The sequence below is a fragment of the Ranitomeya imitator genome, chromosome 5 (assembly GCF_032444005.1).
Source record: "Ranitomeya imitator isolate aRanImi1 chromosome 5, aRanImi1.pri, whole genome shotgun sequence".
Taxonomy (NCBI): domain Eukaryota; kingdom Metazoa; phylum Chordata; class Amphibia; order Anura; family Dendrobatidae; genus Ranitomeya; species Ranitomeya imitator.
In genome coordinates, this window is record NC_091286.1 from 47,894,827 (window position 1) to 47,920,587 (window position 25,761).

General features: G+C 41.6%; 1 protein-coding gene across 1 annotated transcript in view; it reads right to left on the reverse strand.

Annotated features, from left to right (window-relative positions):
• STPG4 (sperm-tail PG-rich repeat containing 4) overlaps positions 1-25,761 on the reverse strand; it is a 110,126-nt gene that overhangs the window by 25,916 nt on the left and 58,449 nt on the right. Inside the window, exon 6 of the mRNA XM_069768640.1 lies at positions 3,726-3,830. Within this exon, the coding sequence (XP_069624741.1) occupies positions 3,726-3,830 (105 nt within the window). The remainder of the gene's footprint in view (positions 1-3,725; positions 3,831-25,761) is intronic.

A 25,761-nucleotide genomic window follows, 5' to 3' on the forward strand; every position in this document is an offset into this window, starting at 1 on the left:
AAATGTAATTCTGGCGTTTTGAATTTTTTTCTCGCTACACTGTTTAGCGATCAGGTTAATGCTTTTCTTTTATTGATAGATCGGGTGATTCTGAACGCGGCGATACCAAATATGTGTAGGTTTGATTTTTTTTAAATTTTTTATTTTGGATGGGGCGAAAGGGGAGTAATTTAAACTTGAATTTTTTTTAATTTTTTTCATATTTTTAAAAACATTTTTTTTTACTTTTACCATGCTTCAAAAGCCTCCATGGGAGGCTAGAAGCAGGCACCACTGGATCAGGCCAGCTACATAGCAGCGATCATCAAATCACTGCTATGTAGCTGAATTATAGGCTTGCTATGAGTGCCGACCACAGGGGGGCGCTCACAGCAGGCAGGCATCAGTAACCATAGAGGTCTTAAGGACCTCTATGGTTACCATCCTGAAGCATCGCCGACCCCCGATCATGTGACGGGGGTCGGCGATGCGCTCATTTCCAGCCGCGCGATAGTTAAATGTCGCTGTCAGCGTTTGACAGCGGCAGTTAACAGGTTAATAGTGGCGGGTGAATCGCGATTTCACCCGCCGCTATTGCGCGCACATGTCAGCCGTACAAAACAGCTGACATATCATGATTTTGATGAGGGCTCACCGCCGGAGCCCACATCAAAGGGGGAGACACGACATGCGCTGTACTAGTACGGCACATGTGGTGAAGGGGTTAAGACTCAAGGATCTTAAGACTTCCACAGAGAACAGTGTTCATGAGCCTCATACTACTTTCGTATATTAGCGTGTCACGTTCCGAGCCCCGACCATGATGCACAGACTATCCATGGGTCTCCTGACCTGAACTTTACAGCCTCATAGTAGCCTAATTGCCAACCTCACTAACTGCAGAAGCTACAACTGGAATGTTTAGGAACATTGCCAGCAATGAAGCAGAAAGATGCTATGTGGACTGCAGATGTGAAATTAATTTGCAAGTCACATTCAGGTTTTTTCCGCGAAAAAAACGCATGGCGGTAAAAAAAGCAGCATGTTCATTAATTTTGCGGATTTTCTGCGTTTTTCACGCTATTCTATGCATTTGGAAAAAAACGCACCAAAAAAGCACCAAAAACGCGTCAAAAACGCATAAAAAAAAAGCATGCGGATTTCTGGCAAAAATGCCCGTTTTTTGTCAGGAAAATTTCTGCAAGAAATCCTGACATGTGCACATACCCTCAATGATCTCTAACAGGCCTAAAGTTAAACATGACACATTTCATTTATATTTTAGGCCAAAAATATAAATATATGTATTTTCATCTTTTACATTTTAAAAATTACAAAAAGGAAAATGGTCCGATGCAAAAGATTGGACATCCTGCGTGGTTAGGACCTAGTAGCACCCCCTTTTGCAAGCATCACAGCTTGTAAACAATTTTTTTCTTTCAATTCTTGTTTGAGGGATTTCCATCCATTCTTCTTTGGAAAATTCTTCCAGCTCTGTGAGATTCCAGGGTCGTCTTGCATGCTCTGCCATTTTGATGTCTAGCCACAGATTTTCAATGATGTTCAGATGAGAGGACTGTGAGGGCCATTGTAAAACCTTCAGCTTGTGCCTTTTGAGGTCGTCTATTGTGGATTGTGACGTGTGTTTAGGATCACTATCCATTTGTAGAAGCCATCCTTTTTTCAACTTCAGCTTTTTTAGAGATGGTATTATGTTTGCATCAACAATTTGTTGAAATTTCATTGAATCCATTTTTTACCTGTGAAATTTTCCCCATGCCATTGACTGCAAACAACCCCAAAGCAAGATTGATCCACTCTCGTGCTTAATGGTTTGCAAGATATTCTTTTCCTGAAATTCTGTGCCATTTTGTCTCCACACATACCTTATTTTATGCTTTTTATGATCTTACTTATGTTTTTTTATGTTCACTGTTTTAAGTAGGATTTTGTAGTTTTGATTGATCTTGCACAAGTATTCTCTAGTCCCCCACATTAGAGTGATTTTATTTGCACAAATGTTGTGACTTTTTGGCAGAACCTTCTTTTGTGCTAAAAAGTTACAGAAAAAATGTTAAAAAACAAACAAAAAAGAAACAAGCGCATTCTTGATTTTGCATAGAATTCTAGAATCAGGTTTGTCGTTTTGAAGAATTTGGTGCAAAAAAAAGTCAAAGAATGACACAAAGCAAAACAAAAGAAAAGTGACTTAAAATAAAATTAAAGTGATGAATCGGACTCGCTGTCATCTTTGTCTCTCTCTAAGGCCGGGGTCACACTTGCGAGTGTGATGGGAGAAACTCGCGCGAGTCTCTCGCATCAATAACCGGCACTGCCGCCGAAACTCTGTACCGGACTGTGCAGCTGCATGTATTTCTATGCAGCTGAACGCTCCAGTCCCAAGTGCTGGCGGCAGTGCCAGGTATTGATGCGAGAGACTCGCGTGAGTTTCTCCCATCACACTCGCAAGTGTGACCCCGGCCTAACAAGGAATGTTAGAAAACATTCTTTACAAAATCATCTTGGGGAAATAGCAAATGAGATTACCTGAAATAATAAAATTAAGGAAAAATGGAATGAAAAAAAAGAATGCAGGTATAGAAAGGGCAAGAGTGTAAGTATTAAACAGAATATAAGTCTGTGTGCAGCACGAGAAGGCCAGAAGCCGGTATGCGTGTAAATCACTTTTATGAGGCCGTACAACTTGTTTGCTTGTCAGCAGACAGAGGAAATGTGTAATTTGCAGCTGCTTCAATGGCTTAGCACCTGATAATAAAACAGCTGTCAGTCTCCAGTGCCACTAAACGGTGCACAGCATAAAGGCCACTCCGTGAAAACTAGTCCTGAAGTGTTGGCGTCCCACCAAGTCCACTTCCTCAGATCCAAGTGACTCGCTGTATAAGTTACACAGCCTAATTTTAACAATGCGCTGACTTTAGTTCTGGAGCAATCACAAAGCACTTCACAGGAGGGAAACCGGACATGTTATTATTACAAATTATATACCTATGGCGCAATATAGTTAGCCGACTGCCTTGTATGTGCATTTTTCCAATATTCTGATATCAACTTGGACTTTAAGGGGACTTCTCACTGGATTTTTTTTTTCTTTACGCTGAGTACCTCCTCCAATTGCTGATGCTCCACTTATTTTGTAACAGTTTTTTTCTTTCTTCCATTCCAAAGTTGTGCCCCAAGGTAATAATGGTGCAAATTTTTTGCATTTAACCAACTAGGCGTCCTCCACCGACATTATCTGTGGGCATGGACAAGTTTTGATTGGCCAAAATCTGAGGCAAAAAAAAACAACGCCCACAGAGAAGTGCTATGGTATACACCCATTGGTTAAAGGAAAAATTTACACCAGATGGGGCACAGAAGAAAAAGAAAAAGTGTTCCAGGATTAGTGGAAGGTGCTCAGTTATAAATAAAAAAATCCAGTGAAAGGTCTTCTTCGTGGAGACTGTTTGAGTTATTAGATGGGGGTCTACCATTTAGGGCCTTTACTTTCTAGTGAGTGCAAAGAGTGGACATACAGTGAATACTGTAAAGACTAAATTCTTCATGTAATGTAAATCACCAAAATAATCCCTGACACTGAAGAATCTAGGAATGTTCTGAAGCATCTAGGATTGTCAATACTGTCCTCCTTAAGTGTAAAAAATGAAAAAACTATGTTTAAAAAGATTTTTCTGTAGATTCCTTTATCTGTAAACCATATTCTTTTATACATTTTCCAAACTTACACTTATTATTGAGCGGAATCTGGGCACACGGGACTTGAAGCTTGATGAAATGCTGGTAGTGGAGATGTTTCTCAGATTGTAGTCTCCAGGTCCTGGACCTTCTCGCTGGAATACAAAAGAAAATCCTCACTGCTATATGATGATTCTGAAATTAAACAGTATTTAAAGGTGGCCCCATTAAAAGGAGCCGGACAATAGAGTCATTCTATACGAACCGCGGGCAGCAGAAATCCAACGCTAGCTGCATGATTACAGCCATGCATGTTATACTCTGAAACGTTGCGGCACTAAGTTCAGAGATGCCTTTCATTGAAAGACCGGTCGGGAACTATGCGTCTTAGGTGACTAGTCCACAAGACAGGTTCCCGGTGGCCTCTCCCTCTTCCCGCTCCCATGACTGACAGTTCTCTACATATATGAGTGTATATGGAGAGATCTGCCAGACTATAGTAACGAGGTGGGGAGAAGCTGTCCAAGACCTGCCTCCGACTAGTCAACCAAGATGCATGGTTCCCAGATGGCTTCTCCACGCATGTTGTCTCTGAAACACAGCAGCTTTTCAGGCTGAAATAATGCAGCCAATATTTACATAATGCTCCCTATGGTTCTGGCAGAATGAATCTATTGCAAGTTTCCCTTTAAAGCGTACCTGTCTTTTGTGTCATTTGTGTTTATTTGAGGAATATCACTATTTCTGGCCATTATTTGACTTGTATCTTGCATTTATCACCAGTTTTCCCCTCTGCGGGATCTTTCTATAATTTTCAGTTGTCTCTGAGCTAGTGGGTAAAGATTCTAGCTGTTATGCATAAAGTATTCCTGCTCTCCTGTCTCTAAATCGCACAAAAAAAAGCAGCAGCAGCATCATGGAGGATGTTATACATCATCACTGAACGCTGTAGCTGTGAGTCCAGTAACAAAGTGAGATAAATAACTTAGGAGAAGTTGCAGCACCACCTGCTTTTCATATACTGTACTGAGCGCTCCTCCTCCTCTGCCCTTTATGTAGACTTTAACAGGAGCTGTAATCTGATACCTCAGTGCGCAGGCAGTCCAGAATTTTATGTTTCTTAATATTTTGTTGAACGATTCTTTTTTTTCTAGTTGAGGATGTGGATTCATCTGCTATCTTTTTTACTGCCAAGTTGACAGTGATACACATTGTACCCAATATAATTACTGTTAAAGAGCAGCTAATTACAGAGTGGTATTTAACACATCACATCACCAAACTGTTTAGTAAGGAATATTTATGAATGTTCCACACAAATTCTGAATATTTTACAAGTAGGATTACATTTGGACAGTCATGCAAATATACTAAGGAATAGCTTAAATGTCACCCTTCCCCCATAATTTTAGCTTCTTCATGATTTTATCATACATCCTGCCTTTTAAGATTTTTTTTGTTGACGTTGGATAGTCTGATTGTGGGGTTTTTATCCTCTTTTCGTACATGATTATGGGGGCAGCTATTCTACCTCATCTGCTGCTCTGTTAACAGCCTTTAGAGACATGCTTTACAGCAGCTCCATGGACCATAAGAAACTATAGGCAGGACCTGACTCATTATCTTCTATGGGAAAGCTTTCTAGGCTTGCTCTGTGACCTGTGCAGAGGTCATTACACAGAGAGGGGATAAACTTTAACATTATCTATTGTGAATGATGAATCCTTTGTTATCTATATTTTTATGCTACCCTGCATTGTAGTCCTATGTATTATTATAATGAAAAGTTTGTGAAGAAGTGATTTCTACAGGACAGGAAGAATCAGTTTATTATAAGGCTCAGTGGTTAGAGAGAAAACTGCAAGATTTCAGGATTTTATGACTATAGATAGTGACATGGAAATTTTTAAAAAATGCTAAATTCTTATACAAATATGATTAATCTAAAACATTTTTTTAAGCAGTAGTTAATTTTTCTGATGAGACAAACATCACTACTGTATCGTTAGGGCGATGAGCTGTCCGGCTGATGTGACCTCCAGTGATCAGCAATAGTCTGCGGTTAAGACTAAGGTCACACCAATGTATGACCCTAATCATATGATCACTCATAGTGTGATCTGATTTTCTCCAATGAAGAGAAGATGTCGAAAAAAAATGTCTCCATACTCGCATTGTCATCCGAGTGCACACCGATGTTTTCCACTGAATCATTTACTTGCGTGGTCGAATGTGATCCGAATCGGTTCCATCTCGTCCATGCTGCGATTTTTTGCCATTCTGATGAATATATCAGGCATGTACACGGCCCCATGCAATAACATTGGTCCGAGTGCAAGACAATGTTTTATTACATCGCGCTCCGACCGAAAATACGTCCGTCTGTATGAGCACTGAAACGGGGGAACAGTGTTGAGTCACCGCCAAAGCGGAAATAAATGGAATTTCCTTATAATTCATTATTTAAAGATTTGAAGCGTTTCTGCTATGCTAATGAACTCCCCTGCGTGTCCCCAGCCAGGCATCCTGAGCTCAGAATAACTTCACCTGTTTATACAAGTCACCTTAACAAGTGCAAAGTTCTCCCGACGCACAGCGTATCCCGCGTGTAACCATACTCGCAGTGCTAGACAACACGGAAGTGCCAGTCTGTTGCTGAGCAACAATTCAGGAAGGAACAAATTCTATTATGTGTCGGAGGATTTGAGAAAAACAAGCCCAGCGACTTATCAGCACATCCCAAGTTAATGTATAGCTGTAACATTACACTATACTGTATCAGTTTATTAAAGGTGCAAAATGTAAAAAAGGAGCAGAGCAGTGGGATTGCCATGCTACACAAAACAAAAAATGTCATGATAATAAAATGGGTTAAGCCGAATAGCAAATTTAGCTCTATGCCTCCAGAGATGTCCATAGTTAAATTCACATTAAATTTCAGTGAGTTAAATATATGCCAGTGACCATTGAGCAGGGCTCTTCTACGGTGACCATTTAGAAGGGCTTACCAGTGGTGATAAATAAGCAAGGTTCTTGTTTGATGACCATGGAGCTGGCCTCTTCTTTGTAGACCCTGGAGCAAACTTTTTCTTTGGTGACTATTGAGCAGGGCTCTTCTCTGGTGACCATTGAGCAAAGTCCACTTGTAACCATTGAGCTGGGCTCTTCTCTGGTGACCACTGAGCAGGGTTCTTTTTGGTAACCATTGGGCAAGGCTCTTCTCTAGTCACCATAGCGCAGTGCTTTTCTCTGGTGACCATTGAGTGGGGCTTTTCCCTGGTGACCATTGAGCAAGGCTTTTCTATGATGCCCAATGAGCAAGTCTCTTCTATGGCGACTATTGGGCAAGGGTCTTCTCTAGTTACCATAGAGGAGAGCGATCCTAAGGTGACAATTAATTTGGGCTTTTTTTCTGGTGACCATTGAGTAGCACTTTACATAGGTGGACATTGAGCAGGGTTATCCTTCGATGACCATTGAGTAGGGCTCTTCACTGGTGACCAATGAGCAGGGCTATACTTAGGTAACCATTAATATTGGCTCTTCTCTGGTGACCATTGGGTAGGGCTTTACATACAATAGGTGACCATTGAGTAGAGTTCTTCTTTGGTGACTACCAGGCATGGCTTTACTTTTGTGACAATGCAGCAGAGTGTGAGTCTTCCCTGGTGACCAGTGAGCAGGGCTCTTTTTAGACGACCATCGAGCAGGGTTTTCCTTGAGTGTTCATTGAGAAGGATATGCAAATTGCCTCTTCAGAGAAAAAGAGGACTTAAAATCTACAGCGCCGCCTGTTGGAAATAGCGATCCTACAGGTCACAATCAACCCTTTAACGAGTCGTGCAATATGACTTAGGATAAAAGCCAAATCAGTATCTCACTTCACAGACATGGTGTTTTGGGCTTTTGGCCCTCGTCAGTGCGAAGCATGAGAAAATTTGGCTAGGTGAGAGGCTCTGAACTGAGGTCTAAAGGGCAAGGTTTCTCCTTATGAAGAGTGACATATGAGCTCTGGCTTGTCAAGGTAAGGAGGCTTATTCGCCGTGCAATGCTCCTCTGGGAAATTTAATATGCAAATTGCCTCTTCAAAGAAAAAGAGGACTTACCTCTATAGTGCCACCTGTTGGAAGTAGCGATCCTACAAGTCACAATCAACCCTTTAATGAGTTGTGCAATATGGCTTAGGATAAAAGCCAATTCAGTATCTCAATTCACAGACACGGTGTTTCGGGCTATTGGCCCTCATCAATGCGAAGTATGAGAACTAATTTGGCTAGGTGAGAGGCTCTGGACTGGGGTCTAACCGTGTCTGCGAATTGAGATACTGCTTTGGCTTTTATCCTAAGTCATATTGCAAGACTTGTTAAAGGGTTGATTGTGACTTGTGGGATATATAGAATATAAGTCCTCTTTTTCTCTGAAGAGGCACTTTTGCCATATTAAATTTCCCAGAGGAGCATTGCACGGCGAATAAGCCTCCTTACCTTGACATGCCAGATCTGGTATGTCACTCTCCATAAGGAGAAACCTTGCCCCTTAGACCCCAGTCCAGAGCCTCTCACCTAGCCAAATTAGTTCTCATGCTTCGCACTGACGAGGGCCAACAGCCCGAAACACCATGTCTGCGAATTGAGATACTGATTTGGCTTTTATCCTAAGTCATTTTGCACGACTCGTTAAAAGGTTGATTGTGACTTGTAGGATCGCTACTTCCAACAGGTGGCGCTATAGAGTTTAAGCCCTCTTTTTCTCTGAAGAGGCAATTTGCATATTAAATTTCCCAGAGGAGCATTGCACGGTGAATAAGTCTCCTTACCTTGAAAAGCCAGTGCTGGTATGTCACTTTCCATAAGGAGAAACCTTGCCTCTTAGACCCCATTAAGAAGGAGTCTTCTAAGATTACCATTGAGTAGCGTTCTTTTTAAGTGACCATTGACCTTGTTCTCCTTTGATGACCATTGAGTAGGTGACTTTTAGGCTTATCATTAAGTTTGTCATACTTCTATTTCCACTACATGAAAGGATGATGAGTTATTTGCTAAAATATCAGCTTAAAATGTGGTATCTTCCGTAATGCATCTCAAACACCTCCTATGAGCCAATTGTAAGGGTTTGACATGAGCAGAACATGAGTCCTAACGTCTATATTAATCCCGGAGATCTCGGACTCTGTAATAAGCCGTACTCTGGAGCTTAAAGGGTGTTCCGCTTAAATCATATATAAATTCCCACTCCACATAACTAGAATAACATGGAGTGAAGTGGAGTAAGATGAGTCACACAACCTATTATTTAGCTAAGCCCCTACTTAGTGGGATCCCCAGTTGTAAGTCTATTGCACAGTGTTAATGGGAAGTAGAGCTTGGCCTTTCCCACAAGAACAGGATTAGACATTTACAGTAACTGCTTGTTCTATTCCTTATAGATATTCCTAGAATCCATTTGCGTGAAATACTGACAAAAATATGAAGCAAGATGGGAATATGCAATATATCTCTTATTTTATGCTTCAAAGGGAATTAGATGCAACACTTTTGTGTCCTAAAAGATAGAAGTTTTATATGGGCAAAACTGAAAAATGATATGTGCAAGATTTAGGGGAACAGAGTGGGAAAAAAAAAATTGCGTTACGTACAGATTAGTGGTGGATTTTGCTGCAGATCTGCCATGGAAAGGCATTGAAAATGGAGAGATTGGCAACTTTTTATTATTATTACTATTATTAAACATTTTTATAGCGCCATTTTTTCCATGGCACTTTACATGTGAAAAAGGGGCAAATATAGACAAGTACAATAAACATGAGCAAAAACAAGGCACACACAAGTACAGAAGGAGAAGACCCTGTCCGTGAAGGCTCACAGTCTACAGGGGATGGGTGAGGATACAATAGGAGAGGGTAGAACTGGTTGTGCGGTGGCTCAGTAGGTTGAGGATCCCTGCAGGTTGTAGGCTTGTTGGAAGAGGTGGGTCTTCAGGTTCTTTTTGAATGTTTTCGTGGTAGGCGAGAGTCTGATGTGTTGGGGTAGAGAGTTCCAGAGTAGGGGGGAAGCACGGGAGAAGTCTTGTAATACATCAGACTTTAATACATCATTAAGAAAAGCTAAAGCAACTGAGCTTTTTTTAATTTTTGACAAGAAAATGTGATCATGACTGCCGCTAGGAATTTATATATGACTTAAGCCAAACATCCCTTAGGCTCCATTGTACGGATTATGTCAGAGTCAGAGATCCCCAGGATTAATACAGGAGTTAAGACTCGTGTGCTGCTTATGTCAAGTCTTTACAATTAGCTTATAGGAGGCTTTACTACTATCACTATTAACTACAAGAATATTCACGTTAGTCAATTAAAATGGCAAAGTCTAAGCAATCTTTCCCATGCTCGTCACATACTGCAATGTCTATTGGATTGTAAAATGTTATAATGATCATACTTTGTACTAGAGCTGTTTGTACTTACCTTTATTATTCACTCCAATTTCCCCATTCAGGGTACTTTGTGGTCGCCACTATCCATATAGAGGACAAATTCTTTTGCACCAGTGACGGTCCAACAGTGACATGAACAATATTGGATCAAGAATAGGAAGGACGATCACAATGGCAGGTTTTCTAAATCTGTTACCTTACAGTCAAAAATGGAAAAATGACTATAAGGAACTATATGGAGGGCCATGTTGCCCCCAGGAATCGAGCGTTACTAGTGGGCATAGTGATAAAGGTTGGGATAGCCTGGAATAGGGGTATCTTTCTGCAAAATAGAGTTGGCAGGGTCAGGTTGCAGCGGAGTTAGATGTAAAGTTAATTGGGTAAGGAGATTAAGGGTGAATTTGTATGGGAGGGGGACTTAAAAATGGCAGGAGAGGATAAGGGGCAATTTTTGTTTCTTTATTACAGAGTAAAACAGTTTTGTTTTGATGTTCTTTATTGTAAGGCAGGAATCAAGCACTCCACATGTATGCAAGATATGGACCACAGCAAGATAACTACACACTATGCGTCAGAGATCTTCATCTGAAGAGGACACAACCTTCATGACCGATTTCATGCAACAACCAAGTTTGGTCAGGATGGACCAGTGTTTGCTCGGTGGTAGCGAGTGGAGGTGCATAGTCAGCACTTCTCTTATTACTTGGAAGGGCCAGGAGAAGGGTCAAGAGAAGGTTTACTCCTGCACATCGTGTAAGGTAACATTCTCCCAACTGTATGGTGGTCTAAATGAAGAGTAGCTAGTGCAACAAGCTTTTTTTTGTCCCAATATTGTTTGCCATGGGTATTTGTGCTAAATGAGTAAGGTTCACCATGTACTACCCTTTCTTTAAAAAAAAATAGAAAATATAATTGTATGAAGCCTGCATTATTGGAAGCATAAAAAAAGAAACCACTAATTTTAAAGAGTGGCTCTCTTCACTAACCATGCTGGTCATCCAAATAAAAGTTTAAATCGGATGGTGGGGAATAAAATAGAGTTGATTTTGGGACAACAGGGCAAGGTAGATGCTAATGAAAGAGTTCCAAAAGTGTTGATCATTGCAGTGTGGATTTCTGTGTAATGTATAAACCCCTCCGGTTAAGTATATTAAATGTGTTGTCCGTGTATGGGATTTATTCTCAGAATGCTAAACTAAAAAGAGAGCCATTCAAGCAGACAAAGAACTTTATTACCAACAGATATGTACATAGAAAGAAAGTTCGAAACATCTGTAGGGCAAGACCAGGAAGACATACAGTACCAAAAGATCAAAGGTACATGATGAAAGTTTCTACCAAGAGTGGGAATGTTGAAAGATATCAATGGGAACAAACTAATTGAGCTAGAACAGGAAACATGGAAAGAATACACGGAGGACCTCTACAAGAGCGACTTAATGATACGGGAAGAAGCTGAGACTGGAAATGATAGCGAACCGAACATCTTGAAAGTTGTTGCTTCGATAGAGCTTTTGGCAAAAAAACAAAAGTGTCTGGATGTGACAATGTTCCAATAGAACTAATAAAGTCTTCTCAAGCAGACGTTGATGTTATCACATACCTGTGTCAACTTATATGGACATCTGGCAAATAGCCTAAAGAAAGAAGAAAGGACAAGATCCGTGTTTATTCCTATTCCGAAGAAGGAGTAGGAATAAACTATGGAAACTATTGGACTATTGCACTCATGCCAGCAAAATACTACTGAAGATCCTACAAAGGTGGCTACAGCATTACTTTGACAAAGAGCTGCCAGAGGAATAAGCAGGATTCAGAAAAGGCAGAGGAACAAGAGATGTAATTGCTAACATTAGATGGAAAATGGAAAAGGCCAAAGAATACAACAAGGAGATCTATTGTAGTCATCGACTACAGCAAAGCCTTCAACTGTGTTGATCACCTGAAACTTTGGAATACCATGAAGAATATGAGTATGCCAAGCCATCAGATCAGCCTCATTAGGAACCTATACATCGACCAAGAAGCAACAGTTAGAACAGAACATGGAGACACGGCATGGTTCAAAGTAGACTGAGGAGTCAGACAAAGCTGCATCCTGTCACCATTTCTCTTCAATTCATATTCAGGAGCTATTTTTCAGGAAGGCTGGATTTGCCGGAAAAAAAAAGACGAAATCAAAATTGCTGGAAGAATTATCAACAATCTTAAATACGCAGATGATACGATATAGCAACAAGCGTAATTGGAATGAAAGCTCAAGCATGGGACTCTTACTCAATATAAGCAAGACAAAGATATTGACTACTACTAGGTACGATTGGGACACATTTGAGATGGACGCTGATGAAATAGAAGTGGTAAAGGATTTCAACCTTCTCAGATCGATGATTACTCAAGATGCACTGACGACATCAGAAGTAAATAAAAGAATAGCTATGGACAACTCAACAATGAAGTCACTGGACAAGGTCTTCAAATCGAGGAACATTTCACTGACGACTAAGACACACCTCGTCCATAATCTGGTCTTTTCTGTAGTAACAAATGGCTGTGAAACCTGGACTATAAAGAAACAAGACCAAAAAAAGAATCAGTGCTTTTGAAATAAGGTGCTGAAGAAGGATTCTATCAATACAATGGATGGTAAGAAGAACAAACAAATTTTGGAACAAGTCAAGCCAGACATATCATTAGAAGCAAGAATCACCAAAATACGACTTGCCTATTTTGGACACATCATACGAAGAGAGCAATCACTGGGAGAAGGACATCATGTTTGGAAGAATAGAAGGAACAAGGCGAAGAGGAAGACCAGCAACTCGATGGCTTGATACAATCAAGATAACGGAGAAGACCATGCAGATCGGTCTTTCTACAGAGCGTTCATCCATCAAGTTGCCGCGGAATAAGATCGCGCTGAAGGCCATTATTAATAATAATAATAATAATAATAATATTCTCAGAGTATGGTACCTGCTAACAGTTAGAACTTTTGCTTTGCAGCGCTGGGATCAAATCCTACCAAGGACAACATCTACAAGGAGTTTGTATATTGTTCCCATGTTTATGTGGGTTTCCTCCGGGTTCTCCCGTTCCCCCCAGATTCTGCTAAAGACATACTGATAGGGAACTTAGATTGTGAGGATGATTATGTCTGAAAAGTGTTGTGGAATATAATGGTGCTATATAAGCAAAGATAAATAAATAATCTTGTAAATTCTCCATAAACATGAATATTCACTTTTGGCTGTTTTAGCGTTTTTTTTTTGCACTAGTGAAAGAGGATAAAATACCCATGGCACGGCTTATCCCAACAATGGGATTGGTCTAATTGTTGTGATATTAGTCTAAACTATAATCTAAGTAAACTGGACACGTCACCATTAATATTCTGTAATCTGATTGTTTGCATCATTTCCTTGACCCATTTTGTCCTTACAACAGACATTTCTATTATAATGGAGATAAATGCTCAGAACAAGGTTACTTGTTACTCGGTATTTATCTGCCTTCACGGTTGTGGCTGATAACTAGTAGAAATCCAGTTATCCATAAAAACGTTACAGCACTAAAATGACAAGTCAGTCACACACTAAAGTAAACTTCTCCTTCCAGAAAATGCGCATTTCTAATCACATTATGATATCACTTGGTTAAATGTCAGCTCTGATGAGAATGTGTGATGTGAAGTGTGGCACAAAAAAATTGCAACCGTCTTCTTTGAAAGTAAGAATGAAGAAAAAAAAACCTAGAATTAATTTCAAAGACATTACAGAAGGGAATAGAGGAAGCTTTGTACCTTGAATGCAGGAATGAATTGTAAGAAAAGCAATAATCCAGAAGAGATTTGTGTTCTACTTGAATAAAGAGCATCACTCGCTGATGGTAAAAGTTACAGGAGATTGTGCTGCATGAGTATTAACAGCAGAAACTCATCGTGCTGCATACTGGGCCACTGGAGACGTAATATCATATGTTATGGTACTTTCTATCATATAAATCACAAAATGGAGAAATGAAAGAGAATCAGACACAGGCGGGAATTGGCATCACATAAAATGACAGTGACATCAGTGATAAAACTTATAATTCCAGGTGTAGACTTGAAGGCTATGGACACCTTTGACATGGAAGAAAAGATTTTTTACTTACATAGTAACATAGTAACATAGTTAGTAAGGCCGAAAAAAGACATTTGTCCATCCAGTTCAGCCTATATTCCATCATAATAAATACCCAGATCTACGTCCTTCTACAGAACCTAATAATTGTATGATACAATATTGTTCTGCTCCAGGAAGACATCCAGGCCTCTCTTGAACCCCTCGACTGAGTTCGCCATCACCACCTCCTCAGGCAAGCAATTCCAGATTCTCACTGCCCTAACAGTAAAGAATCCTCTTCTATGTTGGTGGAAAAACCTTCTCTCCTCCAGACGCAAAGAATGCCCCCTTGTGCCCGTCACCTTCCTTGGTATAAACAGATCCTCAGCGAGATATTTGTATTGTCCCCTTATATACTTATACATGGTTATTAGATCGCCCCTCAGTCGTCTTTTTTCTAGACTAAATAATCCTAATTTCGCTAATCTATCTGGGTATTGTAGTTCTCCCATCCCCTTTATTAATTTTGTTGCCCTCCTTTGTACTCTCTCTTGTACTTGTGTTAGTGGTTACATTTAGTTATAGAAAATAAAGTTTCAGTCTGGAAACGTCATCCGTTTTCAGACCTCCTGGTATTTTGCTTCCAACCTGCTCCTAGCATCAGACATTTATCTTGTGAGGGTGTTTCTTAGGCTGCCGTCACACTATCAGTATTTGGTCAGTATCTCACATCAGTATTTGTAAGCCAAAACCAGGTGAGGAACAAATAGAGGAAAAGTATAATATACACTCGTCTCCACTTCTGGATTTCTCACCCACTCCTGGTTTTGGCTTATAAATACTGATGTGAAATACTGACCAAATACTGCTAGTGTGATCATGGCCTTATAGTAATAATACACACTAGATGTGAGGTCTTGTGTGGTCTGCCCTCCTTGATAGCTTGGATGCTTTTCCTCCTCTCCACACTCTGATTTGCCATGTACAATCCCCTCCCCCGCCCATAATCTCAGATACTTTTTAACACTGAAAAAAGGAGGAGAAAAGCAGAGATCCATCAGAGCCAGAATTCAGATTTTGCAAATCAGCTGGTTCAGTGAGGGACGTATACAAACTCCGAGGCAAAAAGGGTTAGGACTAATTATAAAGTTACCTAAAACACAGTGCAAAGTTATTCATAGCCATTATGTCCTGGGGAGATGGCAGCCCATGCAAAGTCAAAATTGGTACTTCCCTTATACTGATTTTCTTCTTAAGGCTCCTTTCCTTTAAAAACACTACTGCTTAAGGGGAACCTGGCATTAGATTCATGCTGCCTGAACAACGAGAAGCATAAATCAGAATCTCAATATGCAACTGCAGCCTGTGATCGCTTACTTTGAAATGCTGTCAATAAACTGGAGCAAGGTGAGAAAAGCTGGCGGCGTACCTGACCAGTCAGGTCTCTTCCTATAGTTCCTAGCTGCCTTTTCAAACTATGTTACGTCTGAAATGTTGTAGCATTTTAGAGAAAAGACATACTCATCATCAGTCAGCCAGATTCTGATTCTGCCTGTGGTTCGGGCAGCATGAATCTAATGACAGGTTCCCTTTAAAGAAAATCAGTCTGTAAGATCCATCATCTTAAGCCGTCTATATGGGCATGCAGGTCATGGGAAGCTGAATAAAATGATACCTTGATATCTGCGATCTGATGTTTTATTCCACAGTAATCCACATTTATCTTAATATGTACAGTGGCATGTACAAGTTTGGTCACCCTTACTGCTGTTGTGAACCCTAATCGCATGCCACAGCGATTAGGGATCAGCTGACGCCGCACAGTCTGAAGAAGGCGGAGGGAGATGAGTGAGAGGCGAAGATATGCACTGCGCATGCCCATGAATCCCAGCACCGCAGTGTGAATAAATCAGAAGACACTGCGGGGCGGGATCTCGGGCAGCGCAGCCGCACAGGCGCAGTCAGCCTGACATCAAATGATGTCAGAAGAAGGGCAGTGCTAACTGCGCATGCCCAAGGGATAACATAACAGCGCAGGCTCCGGGACAGATTCAAACAACGCTGAGGAGGCGGCGCCCAGCACCAAGGGGGAATGAATGATGGCTGTGCTGCGTCTGATTAGGAAGGAAAGTCCCGCCTCCCCGGCGATTTCACGGTATGAGGGGGCACATTTTATAAGTGTTTATTTCAGCGTGTGCAAGGAGCATAACTAAAAGAGCCACCTTGTCCAAATGCAGCATTAGTGCTTCACAAGGTGGCTCTTTTAGTTACAAATGCCTGGGGGGGGGTGACAGGTTCCCTTTAACTGTTCACAATAACAGTAATTTTGACCAAGGATGCCCAAACTTTTACATGCCACTGTAAATGAGCTGGTAAGATCTATGGGCCAAACATAAATTTCCCTGAGAATCTGCATCTATAGCTTATTTTAAATGAAAGAGGGCAATAGAATCATAGAATTTTAGAGTTGGAAGGGACCTCCAGGGTCATCGTGTCCAACCCCGGCTCAGTGCAGGATTCACTAAACCATGTCAGACAGATGTCCGTTCAGCCTCTGGTTGAAAACTTCCATTAAAGGAAAACTCACCACCTCTTGTGGCAGCCTGTTCCACTCATAATCAGATCATCAGAATAATGATGATCCCTCTACACAGTGACAGCTCTTCTGATATTTGAAGACAGTTATTAAAGGGAACCTGTCACCCCCAAAATTGAGGGTGAGCTAAGCCCACCGGCATCAGGGGTTTATCTACAGCATTCTGTAATGCTGTAGATAAGCCCCTGATGTATCCTAAAAGATGAGAAAAAGAGATTATATCATACTCACCTGGGCGGGTGGTCTGATCCGGTGGGCGTCGCGGTCGGGTCCGGTCCGGTCTTCATAGGATGACGTCCTCTTCTGGTCTTCACGCTGCGGCTCCGGCGCAGTCGTACTTTGTCTGCCCTGTTGAGGACAGAGCAAGGTACTGCAGTGCGCAGGCGCCGGGAAAGGTCAGAGAGGCCCGGCACCTGCGCACTGCAGTACTTTGCTCTGCCCTCAACAGGGCAGACAAAGTACGCCTGCGCCGGAGCCGCAGCGGAAAGACCAGAAGAGGACGTCATCTGATGAAGATGGGAGGCGCCGGACCAGACCGTGACACCCATCGGACCGGACCAGGACCGCCCCTGGGTCAGTATAATCTTAACCTCTTTCCTTTTCTTATCTTTTAGGATACATCGGGGGCTTATCTACAGCATTCCAGAATGCTGTAGATAAGCCCCTGATGCTGGTGGGCTTAGCTCACCCTCGATTTTGGGGGTGACAGGTTCCCTTTAAGTCCCTTTGAGCCTTTTGCTTTGCAAGCTAAACAGTCCTCGATCCTTTAACCATTCCTCGTAGGACATACTTTGCAGTCTGCTCACCATCCTGGTAGCCATTCCTCTCGTTTTTTGTGTGTCTTTTTTAAAATGTGGTGCCCAGAACTGGACACAGTATTCCAGATGAAGTGTGACCAAAGAGGGGGATAATTACTCACCTGATCTAGACTCTATGGTTCTCTTAATGCATCCTAAAACTGTGTTTGCCATTTATTTGCTGCTGCATCACACTGTTGACACGCATGCTGTTGCTTAGTTCTGTTCCTCCCATTCTGTAGATGTCCTTTTCATTTTTCTTGCCCAGACGTAGAATCTTGCATTTCTCTGTTAAATACCATTCTATTAAACGCTGCCCATTGTTCAAGCTTATCTAGATCCTTCTGAATCCTTTCTCTGACTTCTCTAGTGTTAAGGTACCGTCACACTAAGCGACGCTGCAGCGATACCGACAACGATGCCGATCGCTGCAGCGTCGCTGTTTGGTCGCTGGAGAGCTGTCACACAGACAGCTCTCCAGCGACCAACGATCCCGAGGTCCCCAGGTAACCAGGGTAAACATCGGGTTACTAAGCACAGGGCCGCGCTTAGTAACCCGATGTTTACCCTGGTTACCAGCGTAAAAGTAAAAAAAAATAAACACTACATACTTACATTCCGCTGTCTGTCCTCCGGCGCTGTGCTCTCCTCTGCACTGTGTGACGTCACCGCTGTGCTCTGCTTTCCGGCTGGCCGGCGTACACAGTGCAGACTGCAGAGAAGCACAGCGCTGGGGACAGACAGCGGAAGGTAAGTATGTAGTGTTTTTTTTTTTTTTACTTTTACACTGGTAACCAGGGTAAACATCGGTTTACTAAGCGCGGCCCTGCGCTTAGTAACCCGATATTTACCCTGGTTACCAGTGAAGACATCGCTGAATCGGCGTCACACACGCCGATCCAGCGATGTCAGCGGGAGGTCCAGCGACGAAATAAAGTTCTGGACTTTCCCCAGCGACCAACGATCTCCCAGCAGGGGCCTGATCGTTGGTCGCTGTCACACACAACGATTTCGTTAACGATATCGTTGCTACGTCACAAAAAGCAACGATATCGTTAACGATATCGTTCAGTGTGACGGTACCTTTAGCTATCCCTTCTATCTTTGCATTGTTTGCAAATTTTATTAGTTTACCTTCAGTTCTCTGGCCTAGATCATTTATAACAATGCTGAGCAAATCTGGGGCCAGGACAGAGCTTTGTGGAACCCCAGTGTGAGACATGTAATGACTGATAGTTTGTTCTCATGATCTACATGTCATGTCTGTCACTGGTAACGTCCCCTTTCATGTAAAATAAGCTCTGGAGGCAGATTCTCAAGGAGAATAGTGTCCATACCATAGTCTGTTTCAGCTCATCATTTATATTTGGGAAAAAGGTGGATTTCTCTGGAATAAGACATCGTACTGCAGAAATCAAGGTATTGTTTTATTCAGCTTCCTATAACCTGCATGCCCATATAGATGAATTAGGAGGGTTGACCCTACTAACAGATTACCTTTAAACTAATACACATTGATAGTGCAGTACCTAAGTGCATGAAATATGGATTTCCTTAAAATATTGTGTCCTACACCATGAGTCTTCTCTTAACGGCTCTTTTTGACTTGGTCACGATCTCCATACTCCTTTCCGTGGACCACTGATAAATGGACATTGCTCATGTATGGTCAAGAATATCTAAAACTCTCTTCAAGGAAGTGTTCATTGTGAATTTTTCTGATTTGCATGTGAAGATCCGGCAAAGTTTGCATTTTCAAGTGCTGTGGCCTGTTATTCTGAGTGACAGCTGGGAAGTGATGGCACTTCTCAATCACTGTTTTTTAGTGAGAATCTCCTTTAGGAAACTATGGATCACTGTAACACTGACAGAAGTTGTAGATTCCTCTCACTGACCTAATGAAAGCGAGTTGTACCATATCAGCAAGATGGCAGGCAAGTTATATCAATGTGTTTAGTTTGGAGGTCAAAGCTCGCCTAGTCGTACACAAAATGCATGATGAGGCACATGCCGTTAGGGTCCACCAGCTTAACTTTCTTTCATTGCTACAAAATAAACTGTAGATTTCTGCTAGTTAGGACATGTGCATGCCAGGGATAGAATTGGGCTCTTGCACAAGAACAGTATATGGGCCCTTTGCCGTCCAATAATGTATATGTGAGAAAAGCTGTTTAGTACTTTGGATATGGAAGTTGGGGCCACCTTTATTTCTGTACTGTGCGTCTGCATAGGTTGCACCAATGGTATGTCCGCCCCTGGTTCATACCATGACTTTTTCAGATAGATTCCACCTTGAACCCACCTAAAAAAGCACTTAAAAATGCTAAAAAGAATTAACATACGTAGAGTGATCTAGTAACGACTAGCTGTGCACATGTGTAGTCTTTTGTAACTTTTTTTTTTTTGCAAAATCCGTAAAGTGGCTTAAAGTTGTGACCTAACCAATCTTCTGGCAGTTTCTGCTTGAAAACAGCTCACTATTAATACATACAATTTGTTAAATAAAATGCCGGCGGCTAAGTCGCTGCAAAAGACCTAAATAGGATGTAAAATAAAGCGCCGCCGCAGGAAAAGCTCAGAGAGTGAACCAGCGTCTCTAAGCCGCCGTGTTCATATACTCTCATATGTCATCATGGCAATATTCTCCGCTGGCCATAGGTCTGCACTGGAGTTACACCATAGTCATCATATTCCATGGTCCTTTATTTCTGCTATAACACAGGTATGATGGGCATTCTGCTTGATCTTAGGTGTTATAAATGTATAGCAGTGTATAAATAATACTTGGCGGTTACACCATTGACTTTTCCCTCCGAGACAGTTAAAATGGTGACAATAGGGACGCCCGGATCTAATCCTCCCTGAGCTCACAAACAGCAGGTTGTGGAAAAGGGAACCATGGATACCCTGCGCGCGTATCAAGCAGATGTAACCTAAACCGTGTAAGGCAAACAAATCTAAAATTTCAATGCATTATTTACCTAATCCTTGCGTGTGCGAGGCAGGAATGGGCTTGACGGCAGACAAAAAAGAGTGTTTACCGTACAGCATATTGCGACATGTTCTGTATGTTTGACTGTATGTATGCGTATGCGTCCTGCATGTATGTATGTATGTAGTTTTTTTGTGTGTGTATTAACTCTTTAATGTAGTATGGCCATTAGCCCAGAACAAATTAAATTTGGCCATACACAATGAATGTTCTTATTTCAATAGGACCGGACAGGCCAGCTATCCGTTGTGTATAGGGGTCTCCATTACTCTCCCCCGCTAACATACGCAGGGGAGCAGAGGATCAGACAGATGGATTTTAATCACCCAATCATTTTGCTTTACAAGAGAATCCCATGCACCACTAGATGATCTCAGGGCTTAATCGGTTCAGCTTCCTGCCAAGTTAATTCAGACAATCATATACCAAAAAATCCAAGGCGCCAGATTCTTTTCTGCTTGGAAACTTAAGGGTTTTTTTATTTTTAAAAAAATGCATAACTAGGTATTGTTACAAAGAACAAGAGTAAAGTTTTACATGAAGAAAAGGATCTGGTGCTTCGGATCTTTTGGAATATGATTGGAAAATCCTTTTGATATGAGCTGCTCTCAGAAGAATCTGGCAGCAGCTTCTACCCTTGTTTTGCTGAGGGCAGTATTTGGCAGATATACTGTATATCTATTGTGTACGGCCAGTGTTAATTTTTTTTTTTAATTGAGTCTGCATAAAATGATTGTGCAGACTAAGCACAGGCAATTAGTATACCCTTGGCATAACTGCACCTTCCCGCCTACTTGGTTTCCAACTATGTCCATTTTTTTCTGACCCTTGTAAAGCTGGAGTTGTCAATCAAGACATGATAGATGCAGAACAAGTACAGTAGATGGGAAGATGCCCCAAACAGCTCGGCCACTCGAAGGGTGCACCGAGTACCTGTGCTTGGTTGGAACAGTCATTTTGTGCTGACATTATACAAAAAGAGTTGCACTCTGTCGTGCTAAATTAGATGCTTTGCCCATAATTTGGCCAATTTATGTCTGCCTATCAACCAACGTCAAGGTGGTCTCAAAAACTGATGGGTCCCTACTTATCAATGTGAATACCTCTCTTAGGCTGATGTCTGAATTCCTGGGTGAATGTGAACACCTCTCTCAGTAAAGCCTGCATTTATAGGTAGGTAGGAACCTGCTGTAGTTAAAATCGCCACGTGTCGAAGGGTGGAGTGCTCAGTCAATAAGCTAACATACAAATAACAAAAGACTGACTGGCACATCCAAGCTAGTGTGATTAGGTGCATACTAGGAGCAGCTACCTCAATATACAATATACAAAAAAAACAGCTTGGATGTGCCAGTCAGTCTTTTGATATTTGTAAGTTAACTTACTGACCGAGCACTCCGCCCTTCATCATGTGATAATTTTAATTACAGCAGATTTCTACCTACCTATAAATGTAGGCATTACTGAGGGAGGTGTCCACATTCACCGAGGAATTCAGACATCAGCCTAAGAGAGGTATTCACATTGAAATGTAGGAACCCATCAGTTTTTGAGACCACCTTGATGTTGGTTGATGGGCAGACATGAATTGGCCAAATTATGTGCAAAGCGGCTCATTTTTTTCCTAAATTTCAGAAGCCGTATTGCTATTCATGTTTCATATATTTCACATTAACATGCTTTAGCACGATAGAGTGCAACTTCTTTTGTATATTATATATGAAGGTGGCTGCTCCTACTATGCACCTATTCACACTAGCCTGGGTGTCCCAGTCAGTGTTTTGTTATTTTGTGCTGACAGCCAGACTTGCTATAAATACCAGAGTTTTACAGTGCATTGACTTTACATATGCTTATAATGTGAAGAAGCGACGAACGCGAAACGTACAGTACGTTGGGGAAAGGGACCAACGCCAAGGCAGGACTCCAACCATGGGTAAATAACCCTAATAACACGGACAAGTTATTTTTGCAATTCCAGCAATATGTACAAGCATAGACTTTGATTAGTGCATCTAAGTGAGTTTTATCATTTCTGTCTGCCAGTATGAATTATTTGTTGCCCTTTAGGACAGCATAGTGCTATTTGGCATTTGGATGGGAACTTAACACATATATATATATTTTCATCAAAGCCATTAACATAAGAGCTGGACACAAATCATTAAATTGTTTTGCCTTGTCATTGGCCCCTCTTTAACCTGGGTCATGACCAGAGACGTACATGTATTCATAGAATTTATTTATGTATTTCTCATTCATTGTAATATTTATGATAATAAAGTTTTGTATTGAATTTTAATATGGCTTAAATGGCTCTGCTCCTCCTTACTTGCTCATCTGTTATGAGTCGCCAACGTATGGGTACTTTTATTATGTGGAATTTGTACCTGTGCTATAAGTATATGGCATATGATCAGTATCCACATATTAGGGTGGCCCATTACATAAAAAGTTTAAAAAGTCTGGAGGGATTAATTTTTACCCACAAGGGGGACAGAAGTCACATAGAGGGACATAATAGGAAAAATTAGGCAGGCACAATTTCTATGACTAAGATCATCAGAGGTGCACAACATTTTTGGGTCCAAGGGCCGAAATGCCACACTGAACAAATCCGAATGGCTGCAAAAGAATGAAAGGGCTACTTACATCAATACATCACCAGAACCCCCATGAGTACATTAATAATAAATCACCAGAACCAAGTTTTGAATATTTGAGGAGAATTTGGAGAGATTCTGCTAAAAAAAAAACAAGCATGAACAGACGCTAACTTCCACTGAGCAGAAATTCGCCAAATGCCCCTCATGATCTCAAACTCTAAATTTTGAGAGTTTTAAAGTTTTAACATAGCCATGAAGTATGTTTTAGATTTCTACATGTGTACAAGATCAGAACCACCGTCAGTACATGAATGCAGCACCAGAACTACCATCAGTATGTGAAGGCAGTGCCAGAACCACCGTTAGTACATGAATGCAGTGCAGTGCCAGAACCATTATCAATAAGGGAATGCAGCATCAGAACCACCGTCAGTACATGAATGCAGTGCCAGAACCACCGTTCGTACGTGAATGTAGCACAGTTCCAGAACCACCATCAATATGTGAATGCAGCATCATAACCACTGTCGGTACATGAATGCATTGCCAGAACCACAGTCAGTATGTGAATGCAGCACCAGAACCACCGTTAGTATGTGAATGCAGCATCACAACCATTGTCAGTACATGAATGAAGCGCTAGAACCACCATCAGTACATGAATGCAGTGTCAGAGCCATCGTCACTACATGAATAAATCACTACGCTTACTAGAGTGATCGAATGCAATGTCAGGTCAGCCCCATGTACAATTTATCACATGAACATACAACTCACAGTATGTCTTTAACAATGGTAAGGAGATACTGACAGTTGTTAACAGTCATCATCAGAATGCAGACCATACAAGAACCACAGCCCTGATGAGACATAGTCAGGATCACAAATAAAAATTTACCTCCAGGTACCTTATATTTGACATTTTTGATTGAAGTCATTCCCATCCCTTTTGTGTCCATGTAGCCCTGACTTCATGATGAGATTTCATGCCCAGAGCTAGTCTCTGCATATTTCTCCAGTCTTCTGCAGCACTTCCCGGCATGGTCTCCTTAAAAATAAAGATATTATACTGTCCCATAAATGGAAAATATCTACGATGCTGTGTCCCTGAATAAATAATTGCCCCTCAATGTGCTTCCTGCATAAAATATCTACCCTCCACAGTGCCCTTCTCCAAAATATTCCCCCCCACTGCCCCTTTCTGTAATATTCTCCCCACACTGCCTCTCTCCAAAATATCCATTGCATACTGCCCCTGTGTAAAATATCTCCCACAATGCCCCTCTCCAAAATATCCCTTCCACACACATGGCCCATCTGCAAAATATCCCCCCCCACACACACACACGCTATCCCTCTGCAAAATATTACCCCCACACCACACACACTACCCCCCTGCAAAAGATACTCCTCACGCATACACATAATGCTCCTATGCAAAATATACCCCCCACACACTGACCCTCTGTAAACTATCCCCCTCACACACAATATCACACTGCCATTATGCAAAATATCCCCACACCAACACTGCCCCTCTCAGAACTGTGCGCCCTATCACAATTGTCCCCCCATTATGTGCCCTGACATCAACATTAACCCCCTCATCCTCCTCATTAATGATATGACATTAATTTTTGGCTTCTTGATGGAGCACTTTCTATTGGCCACGCCGTCTCTTTTCCTTTGTGGTGCTTCGGAGGTCAGATGTCAGCAGCAGTGTGATGACATCAGAAGTGTGCTGACCTCATCACGCTGCTGCACGTTGGGTCTGGGGCTGATGGACCTTCCTTTCCACCAGTCCTGGCGCCACAATGTTCAAATATATTCGTGTCAGAAACAAGCAAATACATTTGAATACACGAAAAAGGAGTCCATTCTTCGGTGGGCCAGATGTGACCCTCGGGCCATATGTTGTGCAAGCCTGTTCTATGACAATCATAAAAAAAGGAATGAGAAATAAAGCATTGGGTCCATTTAGGTTGTGGAGTTGTGTATCAATTGGGGAACTGCAGGGGTCAAGATCCAGCCCAGATACTGTTAAGAAATAAATACAGCATGTCTAATTCTGTATGAATTACTTTAAGTAGCTTTATCTTAGACAAACCTTATTAAAAAATAAATTATATATATATATATATATATATACACCAGATGGTGGCCCGATTCTAACGTATCGGGTATTCTAGAGTGTGCATGTCCACGTAGTATATTGCACAGCCACGTAGTATATTGCCCAGCCACGCAGTATATTGCACAGCGACGTACTATATTGCCCACAAAGATATACAGGCTGACAGCACTCACTGCTCTGGGGCGCCCGTTCAACGTCCAGGGAACCGTCCCGGACACTTCCAAACCATCCAATACATAATGAACAGCGCTCCACCCAGGTGTAGAAATCTTCAAAATACGCTTTATTGAGCCATGGTACAGCAACAATGTTTCGACCACTACTTGGTCTTTGTCAAGCTTGCTTGTCATGCTTGACAATGACCAAGTTGTGGTCAAAACGTTGCTGGTGTTTTGAAGATTTTTTACACCTGGGTGGAGCGCT